At 40.1% G+C, this 14,931-nt stretch overlaps 1 protein-coding gene across 1 annotated transcript; it reads left to right on the forward strand.

The window, feature by feature from the left end:
- Window positions 1-28: 28 nt before the first annotated feature.
- LOC108446978 (RNA-directed DNA polymerase from mobile element jockey-like) lies at window positions 29-12,687 on the forward strand. Its single transcript, XM_017735328.1, is given in 6 exon segments — window positions 29-81; window positions 9,616-9,812; window positions 10,519-10,746; window positions 10,749-11,017; window positions 11,019-11,657; window positions 12,412-12,687. Coding segments are annotated over 6 exon segments (1,662 nt in total).
- Window positions 12,688-14,931: the final 2,244 nt, after the last annotated feature.

The following is a 14,931-nucleotide window of genomic DNA, read 5'->3' on the forward strand; positions in this document are numbered from 1 at the left end:
CCGGTGGCTGCAGTCACGCACCCCTGGGATGGCCGCCGCGCAGTCTCAGCCGTGTGATGACGGTCATCTTCCACCACAGAGGTAATGGGACCATGCAAATGCTCCTGAAGAGCTTCACTGATTACAGGAGATGCACAGAGAAGTTCTATCACTAGTGCATGTTTTGATTGAGCTATTATCTCACCCAAGATCTCAGACCAAAAATTCAAGTTACCAATTCCAGGAGGATTAATATCAAAAAGTAAGTCTCAAGAAATATCAAAGAAATTTTTGAAAAGCCAGTCAAAAAGATGTTCTAGATCTCCCGGAGCAAGTTTCCTGTTTTGTTGTGCCAGGGTTCCTTTAACTTGTAGATACATTTCTTTCTGCAGCTTAGACAGCCACATTTCCCACGATTCCTCCATAGTCCAGAGAGAACAGCCAAACCAAGGTGAGAAGACAGATCCAGAGGGTTTCTTTACTCATGAATTTTTGGGGATCTTCAAAATCTTGATTGTTTCACAGTCACTGACTCCAGGGAATTGTTATGTTCCCCGGCATCTCTACCATTTGTAACAGTGGGGTCTCCTGCAACATGCGCTAGACAGCGAGGCCCGTGGAAAGAAATAGGGAGATTCTTGATAGATGTTTCAGAGATCTTTATTTTCCAGCCACATGGCCGGGGGAGTGATGAAGAACTGAGCAATCCTGGGACCACCAGGGTCCTCCCCGTGCAGGGGAACACAAAACAACCAATGGGGAACAAGATTGACCAGGGAGTAGGGGAACCCTGTAGGCCATGCCTCTACTCCAGGGTCCCCTCCCCCCCGACCCCACGCCAGGGGGGAGGAACCCCAACATCAACCTATGTTTTTCTCAAAAGGTGGTCTTACCTCAGTAGCATCAGGGATAATTACAGTTATAGATTAGCTAATATTCTCTCACTTTTGGCCCTCTCTTCACGTGACCAAATTTATTACATTTGTTGGAAGAAATGCATTTCACAGCACAAGAAATTACATAGAAAAAACTTTGCTTTTCCCAGATCTGTGTCTTTCGTGAACAATCAACCTGTTTGTAACCATTGCCCACAAAGTCTCATCACTGAGCAAGCTGCCTCGAATTCAGATTTTATGGGAAGTGTGGGTGTATATAACATCACAGATCACCTTAGCTGTGTGTCATTAAGACTGATCTGTACAGACATAGCAAGTCTACTGTACATTTTCACTAAGTTTGGTGGGCAAGCAAGACTATTTTCATGTGACAAGTTGACAGATATGAAAACTTTCACTAATTGTCAGTTCATATGTGAATTGTCTCTATTATCTCAAAAGACAGGGCTTTATTTGAGTTTGCATCTTGGTTTTCATAGGTTTCTAAAAAGACAAGACTGACGCAAACAAGGAACAGAAAACCAACAGTCCCAGGGTCTGTACGAACAAACACATTTATATCACACAAGCAGTACAGTCCTGCCATCTGTATCAACACAGTGTTTGTCAACTACCAAAGGGTAAAACAGATTATGAAGACACTTATTCATGCTAGTGTAGTAGACATAAAGTCTTCACAGTGCATTAAAAATTCACATAATGTTGCTTTTTCATTTGGACTTCTGATTGAGCTGAGCAGTATGAAAAGTCCATCAGCATTTAACCAAAGAACTCCTGAACAAATACAGAGTTGCAGATGCTGAACACTAATTATTCCAGCTGAGACCGACATTAAGTTATATTCAATCTTCTACTCCTCATTGACCCTTTTCCTGAAGGCAAAATATGCCAGGACTATTTATTAGGTTACTTATGTCAGGTCTGAAAGCAGCCACGAATTCTTGAATATGAATGCTTACCTAGAAAACCAGAAACTTGGCCCAAATATGGATGAGTGTATGGAGATCTTTGCATTCACTTCAATCATATGTGAATCACACAAAATAGATTCTCTGAATAGCAGGATAGGACAGAAACAAAGAATCCAAAATACAAAAAAAAAAAATTTTTAAATTTTAAAAATTAATTCAAAAAACCTAAACAACTATGTATTCACATACAATCTACAGCAAGTTAGAATCCTGAGACACTGCTCTATTTTAATTTTTTTTTTTTTTTAATCAAAGGGGTTTACTTTGGGGTTTTATTTCTTTTTTAAAGTGCTGGCATAAAAGTAAGTATTTTGTTTCATTACCTGCCCACAGACATTTGATAACCCATTTCCAAGTGGCTACTCTTAGAGTTTTCAGATAGGTGTTAGTTTTTCTGACCAAAATCAACAGTGATTTTAACACAAATGATGCTTAAGCTATGCAAAATACGTTGTAAGACAAATCCATCACCATTAAAATGTATCTTTCATCCTCAGTGTCTCACAGTGTCAGTGTACCATCCACTTTTAAGAAATGAAGCTCTAAGTTTTGATAATTTGAGCTTCTTGACGCCTTTATTTTTATTCAAGTACTCAAAGTAATATGCCTTTCTGTGAGTGCCCTGACCAGCTTCCACTGAGGCAAATTGGAATCTGTTCAGTGAATTTGTTAATTTTGGAGCACATCCTAAGAATTCTTTAAAACTTCTCACAAGACCTCTAACTTAGTGTCTAATGAACACAGCAGTTGTGTTTCTCTGATTTTTTACATATTAAAAAAAAGGAAAAAAAATTAAATTATTCTTTAATACAGCTCTGATAATTCTCCAGCCACAGATCCCTACTAAAGTCAACAAGAAAGTATGCAACTATGAGTTTTAAGATCATATATTATCTTCCTGTTTATGCATAGATAAAATATTCTATATTATTTTCACTGGAAAACAAGATAAATAAGCATCTGACACCCAGAATACAATGGAAATAATTAAAATCATTAAGAAGGGGCTTTCATTGTGTTTTAACAATGAACCACAGCCTGATATCAATTAGGTTATGGCTAAGTAAAAGGAGTGCCTCAAAAATAGCCACACACTTGCTACACAAGTCACTAACACTAACCTATAGCACTGATAAGACAAGATGAAGACAGTGCATAAGCAACAATACGACTTCCATGCTAAGAAAAGAGGATCCTATAGGAGAATACATGGGTAACTGCTACGCCAGATATCTGTCACAATCAGAAGCAAAATACATCCCAAGGGGTCTACTTCTACATCAACCATGCCTTCTATGCTGTGAGAGAAATCTTAAAAAATTTATTTCAGAAATTAAGAATATTGGTTTTTTTCATTTGGCCTAAGTAGAGACACTCTATTTTGCTTAGCAGCATGGAATATACTACTGAAAAATCTCAATGATTCCTTCACACCCACTATCAGTTTTGCTAAGAAAGCTCCAACAATCCTGTAGTTGTTTATGAATACGAAAAATGTTTGGAAGATTGTTTAGAAGTTCTGGAAATTATGCCGCATTTCTATTATCATGGGAAGATGCCTTCAATGAAAAGGATTCTCCAGGCCAAAAAAAGTTAACATTTACAGGTATGAAAGATAGGTTGCCTAAGTCAAGAAAAAGAAAAATCCAAGGGTTTCTTCATAGAAGAAGAAAAACAAAACAAACACAACACAAAGCTTTTAAGCAAAAGAAATGCTAATACTTCACAAATTATAAATGCCATATTTTCACAGAGATGGCAAATTAGCAGATGAACTTCTATTCAAATATTCATTTTCACTTGCCAGAACCTGAAATGTGAACACACATTCTGAAAAAGGCTCAGCTTGTTAAAATTTTTTCAATGTGTTCCTTTTTATGTACTTCTAGTAAAATTGAAGGAGAAGGCGAATTTGATACACTTTTCAGAGAGAAGCTACAGCAGTTTTTGAAAGGAATATTTATTGAAACCTGAACAGAGGTGGTGCTGGCAGGCATTTCACCTTTTAGAAAGTTCTCTGGATATGAAGTTATCATTATATTCAGCACAAAGCAACAGAACACTGAAATGAGAGGTGACAGGTGTGAAGGTCTGAATGTGGAGAAGACAGCTTTTAGGGTATGCAGCCTGGGGCTGGGGAGACATCTGTGGGTTCCAGGGATCTTGGACTGAGGAAATGAACCTTTTTATTTCTTGTCCTTGGGGAATTCTGACAACTTTCATGCTTCATTTTTCCAACCTTAAAAATAAGAACATGCTGATTATATTTTTATTATTTCCAAGATAGTTAGTAATTTTTCTTTTTCTAGACAAATATATTCATAAAAGGATTTGAAAATCCTTTTAAATGTTTCAGAGTTGTTGATTCCTTTGATAAATAAAAAAATAATTTCATAGGAACAGGAGGAGTTAGATAAGACAAATTCTTGTGTATTGTCTTAGAGCTGCTGCCTAGAAATATTTGAGCACATATTTAACATGACTAATTCTGTTTATATCAACAGAATTTTATGCTGTAGAAAGATTGAGAACTGAATGAATTAATATGGGACTAAACCCAAAAATTGCAAGAAATAGTGTTCTTTTGCAGTGGGAAACTTGGACAGCCTTCCATAAAGCATGAGGGAGGAGAAGAGCAAGGAGAGTTCCATTCATTTCTTAATTTTTGAAAACTTACTTTTTATAGGAATTTTCTCACAAGTATTCCTACTCACTCCAGGGACACATCTGCATTGAAAAATCTTCAATTATTCTGATGCTTAGTTTGAAGTCTTGAATTGTGGACAGGGGATGGATGAGGAAGTTTGTGGGTGAATTACATTTGTCCTTAAAAGCTAAATCCACACAGACACCTAACTATCTTATTTGCCTCATGAATATATAATTTTGAATCAATTGTGGATGCTAAAGCTCCTCAAGCTGCAGCAGAAGTATTCATTCAGCATATAAGATATCTATAACTAAATTACATGTGGGCTGGTTACATAGATACTTTTAACAGCATCCATTTTCTTCCTCTACCACTAAAAGTAAGTAGTACAGTAGAAGGGTGCACCCTGGTATCTGTAGTATTGGTGTAAAAGGACAGAAAGAAAAGTATCTGAAAAACCAATGATCTCACATTGAAGTGAACTCATACCAGATGGAAGTGACTAGATCACACATCTACCAACTCATTACATTTAGGGGTATTGAGGTAGCAGACACAAATATGTGCTTTTCTGGATGTACACAACTAGGACCACGAGCAGGTTTAATGGAATTGAAGAAAACAGCTGCTGCAAAGAGATAAAGACAATTTTAATATGGTATTCCTACCTATACACAATAGTGCGGCACAATTGTATGGGATTATTGAAAACAATCAGTCATCAGCAATGGCTTCTCATCTACACTGGTATCTTAAGAAACACCCTTGCCAGATCAAGCTTATAAGGAGAAGGACATGTCTTGTTTTTTGTTGAAACACTGTGCAGATAAGCAGATTTAAAACAGAAGCAGAACAGGCAAAATATGTGTGAGGTAGTTGAAATATGGTTCTGCAGATAAAAGACACAGGAACTGAAGCGTTCCTCTTTACTCACTCAATTCAGTCAGAACTAGTCTCCATTTTAAACTGAAAAATCACTCAAATACCCAGAGCTTTGTGATCTCTGATATTTTGCCATTTCCAACAAAAGACAGTTGCTATACTCAATCAAAAAGCAAAGGACATCCTCCAGATTATTGAATAAAAATAAGTACCTGGATTGCAGTGTAAACATTATCTATGCCTCTATAGCTCCAAACACTGTCCGGAAATTTTAGGGAGGAGTAATAGTAGCATTGAATGTACAGTAGTTGAATAGCTTTATTTAAGACACATTTTACAGTCCAGACAAGGCAAAAATCATACAGAGGCAAAACATTATGAACATTATTGTGATACAGCTTAAAGAGGATTTAATTTGTGGGATTTGCCTTGACTGTCCATACAGTGAATGCATTTAGTCTAAAGAAAAAAGATATTCATACTCCCCCATGTATACCCCAATGCACCACCCAGCATTACGCTCCATATATTCTAAGTTTGGGTCTGTCATGAACTGAAGACAAAAGAAAAATTTCAATGCAAGGTCTGGAAAGGAGAAAAATTACTTGGACAAGGACAGATTTGTCCATAAAGAGTTAGTAAGTTCAGGTTGTACTCTGTAAAATGCTAAATCTCTGGGGATGGTAACAAAATCAGTGCATGTTGCCACATATCCTCTCAGCCTGTGCCACTCACAGCTGTTACACAATGGACAATAGTGATTGCTGTGATTATAGTCCTCAATGCATTGATTTTTCTATTAATTTTCAAATATTTAGCTTGGTCCAGCCTGGGATGGGACCAAAGTTCAGGGCTTTGTGGCAACACCAGCTCTGATTTGGCTAGTCGATCCGATCCAAACCCAAGAAATTTCCTGGTAACAACTGAGCAATGAAGAAGCTGAATGACATTTCTGCCAAGAAATATCTGAACTAAGGTCAGAATCAAGATGTCTTGGTGCTCAGATGAAGTTTCTTGAGGCTCTGAACAGTTGACAAATGAAATAATCTGCATTTTTCAGCAAAAGCGCATTCACTCGAGGGGAAAATAATACAAATTACGATCTCTATGACAACTTTGTTTTCTGTGTCTTTTTAAGCCATTTTTGCTGCTGGCTGCATAACAAGACTCACAACTCTATGACAACCCATGGCGCCCCACCCTGGAATCATCCTCCCACTCCTCCCACGTATTTCTGGGTGCTTGGAATGGCATACGAGGTTCATCAGTCTAAGAGGTCGTGTCCCAACATCATGTAAGAACCTTTTTTCTTGGGTCTGGACTGTCTCATCTTCAGGGTAAGCTTCATCCTACTTTGAAGCTGGCTAAACAGACTTCAACAGTAGACACCTGAATAAGGAACAAAACGGCATCTTCCTTCTTAAATCTCTTTAGGCTGACCTCACCACATATGAACTCAGAAAAGCCAATCATTCAATTCTACTTTCTCTAAAATCTGACTTCTCCTATCCTCAGTGAGCCGGGTCCTGACAGTTCCTCCTTCAGACTCCCACCAGGCATTTGTTACAGAGGAAAGAAAAGCAAAGGATGTGGAGTTTCTGACTGAGAGCCTGGTGTTGGTTAGGTGGTACAGAAAGATAGCAAGGTCCCCACAAAGGATGTAACATTTCTGTCTAACTTGACTGAGGTACGCAAGATCTTGAGTTTCAGTCAGTTTATCCACACTGAGAATCAAGAAAGCAAACCCACTTCCTTTTACCTCTATCCATAGGTTTATTATCACTGACAGTCATCCAGTGATTGATTTTTACCAGTGGCCAGTTGTAGTTTATGAAACATTGGAAGCATGCTTTGTTCCTCTACTCCCTGCCAAAGAACTGATCTAGTGTTGAAGGGTCTCTCTGAAAAAGTTATGCAGACCAGCCTCACTGAGGAGGATCTAAAAATTGCTATCTGTTGGAAAGTGGAGTAGATTACTTAGGGAAAACATTTGGAAGCTATTTGTAGAACATTGGGGCAGTTATAACCATAAAAAGGCAGACGTATGCACAGAGACAGATGGTTATGAGGGTGGCTTGGAGGGGAGGCAGTCATAGTTCAAGTGTAAGAAATTAGGAAGCCACTGATATAAAAGCTTAAAAGTGGGTAAGGGATTCATGGTTGCTTTTATAAACCATATACGGAAATCTTGAATAGCAGCATGAGAAATATATGCATATAGAAAGAGCCAGAAAGGAAAAAATGTTTTCAAATAGAAAGCCTTCTCCTAGCTTTACAGAAAAACTGTCTGCATTATACAGGAAAAAAAATATATGTTAATATCTCAGCAAGTTACAGAGAACCCCTGTTTAATCCCCCTCCATGCATTTCTTATCATTCTCTATACTCTTCACAGGTGATGTGCTTCTGTAATAAAATAGTTTCTTGGGTAGGTTATTTTGAAATAACTAAAAGAAGTATTTGAATGGGAAAGTAAATTTTAAAAATGGAGAGGGGAAAGATATGCATTATCTGGTACATTATATCATCTTTATTTTAGAGATGGAAACACAAAGGCATAGAGAAATAAAAATGAGTATTTGCAATCCCATATTGAGTCCATGGTATAAACTGGAAAAAATACTATCTCTTAAATTTTTGAAGACACATGGGGTGGCTGAACAAGATGACTACCAGAACCAGATATTTTTTCAGATTCATTGTTTCTTAAGACATACAGTGTTAAATAGTTTCTCCATTAATTCATTTTCACATCCATTTGGAGTCACTTTCTGGAAAAAAGGAACCTTAGCAACCAGAAGAGTCTCTCTGCTTTGTAAAAGCCTTTTTCAAGTTAAGAACCTAAGGCTTTGCATCTGGGTACTTGTTTTAAAAGCTGACATTGAAAAGATAATATAGGCCTGCCCAGTCCTCCTCTTTACAAAGTCCTATTATTTGATGTACATCTAGTAGCGTGTACGTTTGAGGTAATACTGTCCTTAACCATGGCTTCCTGCAGTTTACACTGGACCATTATTCTGTTCACAATGAGACATAACATTAAAAATGCATAGCACACCTTGCCCAAATTATCTCATTGTTCTGCCATGACAGAAAACACAAAACATATGTTTGGAAAGCAACTGTCTCCCTTCTTCTGGTATAGGTATCATTAATTCCTTTGTAAGTTAGTTTGTTTAAAATAAGAGGATTTCTCTAGAAACACAAGCAGCATTCTGGATGCACATAAAGATTCTTTGTAGAGACCTGTACTCATTTTTTCTGCTCCTAAAGGAAAATCCTGTTTTACATCCCCATATTCTATTAGATGTTTTAAAGAAACAAACAAAATAAACCCGAATATAGCACCATAAATTACTGCCAGATGATGAGTTGATTTTTGAATGTAAAGAGTGGAAAGAGTATTCCAACCCTATTGGAAGTCAGTGAGCACTGAAAGTCAAAGTCTGATCTGAGTACTTCCTCCAAATCACGCACAATTACCACTTTCTAGGTCTTTCTTTCTGTGCTGGAGTAGAGTATCAGCATTACTTTTGTTCCCCCAAGATAGATTTGTTTGTACTTTCCAGCCTAGAATCTCATTTAATCTTCAATTCAGGTATCTCATGTCCATTAGGTCATCTTATTATTTCTTTATCCTTATTGATGTTCATATGTTTTCCCCATTTATTATGTCCTGTGGGTTTCATTATCATGTAGTTGGTCCCAAGTGAGAAAATAAGCTTGTGTAAATGAATGGTATTTCTCTTCTCTCTTCAGTGCAGCTATGCTGATCCACACCAGTGGAGGTTCTATCTGACTGTCCCTAGAAGATTGTTAATTGAAACCAGAAGTAAGGAATTGACTGCATTATCTGGTGCACAGAATCCCTACAATTATACCCTGATCATAATCTTTCAAATTCAGCTCTCAATCCCCATAAAATGCTCATGCACTGTCTCCTGAGAAATACAGTGAATTAGTATTTTCTGCAAAAAGTCTTTTTGGGATAAATTGGTACAACTGTAATACATTTCAGTGAAGCTTTATCAGAAGACAGTTCAGCTTGGTCAATTGTATGCTATTCTAAACTGCATGTATCAGTGAACCGCATCAAAGGGATCATTTGTTTTAAGACTATAAATTTTTTGATGTATAGAAAAATAGAATTGTAGGATAAAAATGAAGCTTATTTTACAAGTTAAATAAATGCTCAGCTGAATCTGGATTGAAAACAATATCCTCCTGGTGAAATCAGGAGGAATATCAATAAGACCTTTACATTGGACTTCCAGAGGGCAGACTTTGGCCTGCTTAAGAAACTGATTCAAAGAGTTCCTTGGGAAGCAGCCCTTGAAAACAAAGGAGTTCAGGAGAGATGGGTGTGCTTCAAAACAGAGATCTTGAGGGCACAGGAACAGACTGTCCCCGTGTGCCGAAAGATGAGTCGACGAGGTAAACATCCAGCCTGGATGAGCAATGAGGTTTTGAAGGAACTTAGAAATAAAAAGAAGAGGTATCTTTTGAAGGTGGCTTGGGTTTCTCAGGAAGTGTTTAAGGGGGCTGCTAGGACATGTAGAAAAAAAATTAGGGAGGCCAAAGCTGAGTTCAAACTTAAATTGGCAACTTCTGTTAAAATTAATAAAAAAAGTTTTTACAAATATATTAATGGTAAAAGGAAGGGTAAGACCGATCTTTGCTCCTTATTGGATGAGGCAGGTAACCTAGTAACTAAAGATGAGGAGAAGGCGGAAGAGTATTACCGCAGGCCTGGTTCCTACGGTAAATCACCATGTCCCGCAGCCATAGGGAGGAGGAGGAGGAGAAGATCCAGCAAGCAGGAATTGTGCAGCAAGATTGATTTATTTAATTATTTTACAAACTCTTTTATAGACTTTTTTCTTCATAGTCTAATTGGACAAAGGACCAGCCACCCCTTGGGGGTGATTGGCCAAAATCCTAAAACATCCATTATCAAAATATTTTCTACTATACCATAAACAAGACTTTCCAAGGTTGCAGGTGGCTTGGTTGTTTACATTCCCTGCTACCTCTTCTGTGAGAGAGAAAAGTCTCTCACGGACTTAGAAAAGTAACAAGAAGAGCCTCACTAACAGCATTTTTGTACCTACAGAAGAGCTTAATGTCTTCTTTGCCTCAGTCTTTAGTGAGAAGACAGCTCGTCCTCTAGACAATTGTCCTCAGGGGTTGATAGATGGTGTCAGAGAGCAGAATGGTCCTCTTGTTATCCAAGAAGAGGCAGTCATAGAACTGCTGAGACACTTGGATATTCATAAAGCAATGGGAGCAGATGGGATCCATCCCAGGGTGATGAGGGAGCTGGCAGATGAGCTTGCAAAACCACTCTCTATCATTTACCAAGAGTCGTGGCTACTGGCAAGGTTCCAGATAATTGGAAGCTGGCTAATGTGACGCCCATTTACAAAAAGGGTAGGAAGGTGGATCCTGGTAATTACAGACCAGTTAGCCTGACCTCAGTACCAGGTAAGGTAATGGAACAGTTTATACTGAGTGCTATCACGCAGCACTTACAGGATGGCCAGGGCATCAGACCCAGCCAGCATGGGTTTAGGAAGGGTAGGTCATGCCTGACCAACCTGATCTCCTTTTATGACCAGGTGACCCGCCTGGTAGATGATGGGAAAGGCTGTGGATGTTGTCTATTTGGACTTCAGCAAGGCCTTTGACACTGTCTCCCATAGCATACTCCTGGAAAAGCTGGTAGCCCATGGCTTGGACAGGAGCACTCTTTTCTGGGTTAAGAACTGGCTGGATGGTCGGGCCCAGAGAGTGCTGGTGAATGGTGCTGCATCCAGCTGGTGACCAGTCACCAGTGGTGTCCTTCAGGGGTCTGTTCTGGGGCCAGTTCTGTTCAATATTTTTATTGATGACATGGATGAGGGTATTGAGTCTTTCATTAGTAAATTTGCAGATGACACTAAGCTGGGAGATTTTGTCCATCTATTGGAAGGAAGAAGGGCTCTGCAGAGAAACTTGGATCAATTGGATGGATGGGCAGAGTCCAACAGGATGAAGTTTAATAAGTCCAAGTGCCAAGTTCTGCATTTTGGCCACAAAAATCCCCAACAACGTTACAAGCTGGGGATAGTGTGGCTGGACAGTGTCCAGGTAGAAAAGGACCTGGGGGTGCTGGCTGACAGCCGACTGAACATGAGCCAGCAGTGTGCCCTGGTGGCCAAGAAGGCCAAAGGCCTCTGTATTAGGAATGGTGTGGCCAGCAGGACCAGGGAGGTCATTCTTCCCCTGTACTCGGCACTGGTGAGGCCGCACCTTGAGCACTGTGTCCAGTTCTGGGCCCCTCAGTTTAGGAAGGATGTTGAGATGCTTGAGTGTGTCCAGAGGAGGGCAACAAGGCTCGTGAGGGGCTTGGAACACAAGTCCTATGAGGAACGAGTGAGGGAACCGGGATTGTTTAGCCTGGAGAAAAGGAGACTTAGAGGGTGACCTTATTGCTCTCTACAACTTCCTGAAAGGCGGCTGTAGTCAGGTGGGGGTTGGTCTCCACCAGGCAGCAACTGACAGAACAAGAGGACACTGTCTCAAGCTGCGTCAAGGAAGGTATAGGTTGGATATTAGGAAAAAGTTTTTCACTGAAAGAATAATAAAGTACTGGAATGGTCTGCCCGGGGAGGTAGTAGAGTCACCATCTCTGGATGTGTTTAAAAAAAGACTGGACATGGCATTTGGTGCCATAGTCTAGTTGAGGTGTTATGACATGGATTGGACTTGAAGATCTTGGAGGTCTCTTCCAACCTCGTTTTTCTATGATTCTATGATTCTATGATTCTGTGATCCAGTTCTTGTAACGTTTTCCACCTAGGTCTCAAGTTATGTTCCATTAAAATGTAAAAAAAGTCAAAGAAAGGAAAAAAAAAACAAAACTTCTGGTCTTAATAGTGATTAAGACCAATATTTTTGTCTCTGGATCACAAATAGTTAACAAGCTGTCATACCAACAGTTTCAGGTTTCACAGCTTGGAATTCACAAGATGAAACCCATTTACTTCCTCAGTTAGCCACACTGAACAGAGAAGCTACAACAAAACAGAAGTTAGTGTCGGTGATTGAGGCATGGACCCAGACTGGCAGGGAATCTGAATCGTTTATTCAAAGGAATGAGCTGGCTTTTTACACTTTTCCAAGGCACAGTATTTCCTTATATGGCAATCTTCACTACGTGACCTATCCCGTGTTGCCGCATCAGCAACACACTTTCCAAATGTCCTTCTATGGGATGATCACGCGCTGTTCACCTGTCCGTCAGCTCCCAGCAGGCTCTTCTCTGTAGGGGTCTGCCCTGTGACACCTCCTGTCCCCAGGGTCTGGTGGAGACAAGCCTCTGTGTGCCACCAGGTGCTCCTTTGTGCTGCCATGTGCTTCTGCAGGCAGGTTTTACAGCTTGTAACTCAACTTTATTCCATCTCTTCCAGTCACCATCTCTGGATGTGTTTAAAAAAAGACTGGACATGGCATTTGGTGCCATAGTCTAGTTGAGGTGTTATGACATGGATTGGACTTGAAGATCTTGGAGGTCTCTTCCAACCTCGTTTTTCTATGATTCTATGATTCTATGATTCTGTGATCCAGTTCTTGTAACGTTTTCCACCTAGGTCTCAAGTTATGTTCCATTAAAATGTAAAAAAAGTCAAAGAAAGGAAAAAAAAAACAAAACTTCTGGTCTTAATAGTGAGGTTGTGAAGCATTCCATCTGATTCTCCAAGGCTTGTTTGATTTAGTTTCTTCACAATCAATAAGATTCCCCCAGGAGCAAAAAACATGATACTGAGTTCAAGTACATATTTTACATACAGGAACAAGACTGCAGGATGTTAACTTTAACATGTATCAGAGGGCGATCATCTGTAACAGGCATTCTAGGCAAGGTTCTTTCTTCTTTAAAAGCAAATTAAATAGTATGCGATGAAATAATAATGATAATTTTCAGATAGAAAAGAAATTGATGTGGCAGGTCCCAAACAGTTTCAAAACAGACACTTTTGAGACAGTAGTTTCCTCTCTGTCAAATATAAGGAATCAAGTGGGTATCAAGACATATGGTCAGCACGCCCTACAGCAATGAGGAGTGCTTGAAAAGATGATCACAGGGAAATGTATTTGTGAACTCTGGTTGCATCCCTTTTTTTCAGCCCTCAGAGAGCCTCCTTGATCTCAATGTATCAATCAATCTTTAAAATACTTCCAGGGGAAAAAAAAAAAGGAATTCTCCAGATTGCTGGTTTTGGAGCCACTTAATCCTGTGGGTTAGCCATGGAGAGTGAAAGATCTGAGCACCAAGAAACATGAATGTTCCCCACCTCAAGAAGCAATGATCAGTAGGGACATTTCACTGTTGCTCTGCTGGCAGCAGACACTGGAGGCAGAGGAAGAGCTCTGGAGATAAAGGGGAAAGGAAAGTGGAAAGGGAATGCTACATGCGATGCTCAGCAATTACTACTGGGACCATATAAACCAGAATTATGGTGCATGATATTCAGCACATCCCTGGACTTTAGACGGTAGCTTAACTACAGTCTAAAGTACAATATACTTAAGGACACATTAGGATAACTCATTTACTAATGCCAAAGGTAGGGTAAGCTTTAGCTCTCATCTCAACATATTTGCAAGCAAGAATCTCTCTTTCTGAGACTTTATTTCCTTTTTCTGCAAGTTCAAGACAAAAGACTTTTTTTGTTTGCTTTAGCAAGGCATCACACACACAGAGTTCATTCAGGATATTCTTATTTGTGGTTCATCAAGTCTTATATGACAGGGAAATAGAAAATACTTGAGAAAGTTTGGGAAATCCAGTTGTCCCCCGTGTGGTCCTGCTCCATACTAGCACCTCCAGATGGTTGGTTCTGAGAACCAACAAGGACCTTCAAGTCCAGTTCCTGGTTCTGCACAGAGCAGCCCAAAAAATCACTCTATGTGCCTGAGAGTATTGGCCAAACACTTTTTGAGCTCTGTCAGGCTGGTGCTGTGACCACTTCCCTGGGGAGCCTGTTCCAGTGCCCAAACACCCTCTGGGTAAAGAATCTTTTCCTGGTATCAACCCTGACACAACTTCATGCTGTTTCTTTGGGTTCTGTCACTGGTGACCACAGAGAAGAGATCAATGTCTGCTCCTCCTCTTCCCCTCACGAGGAAGTTGTAACTGCAATGAGGTCTCTCCTCAGTCTTCTCCAGGCTGAACAGACCAAGTGACCTCAGCCACTCCTCATATGGCTTCTCCTTAAGACCCTTCTCCACCTACTTTACCCTCCTTTGGACACTCTCTAAGAGCTCAATGTCTTTCTTGTATGGTGGCACGCAGAACTGCCCCCCAGCACTCGAGGTGAGGCCACCCCAGTGCAGAGCAGAGCAGGACAATCCCCTCCCTTGCCCGGCTGGTGATGCTGTGCCTGATGCCACCCAGGACATGGCTGGCCCTCCTGGCAGCCAGGGCACTGCAGACTCGTGTTCACCTCGCCACACACCAGGACCCCCAGGTCCCTTTCTGTGTCACTGCTCTCCATCATCTCAGTCCCCA

This window comes from Corvus brachyrhynchos, unplaced genomic scaffold, assembly GCF_000691975.1.
Source record: "Corvus brachyrhynchos isolate BGI_N302 unplaced genomic scaffold, ASM69197v1 scaffold22, whole genome shotgun sequence".
In the NCBI taxonomy this organism is placed as follows: domain Eukaryota; kingdom Metazoa; phylum Chordata; class Aves; order Passeriformes; family Corvidae; genus Corvus; species Corvus brachyrhynchos.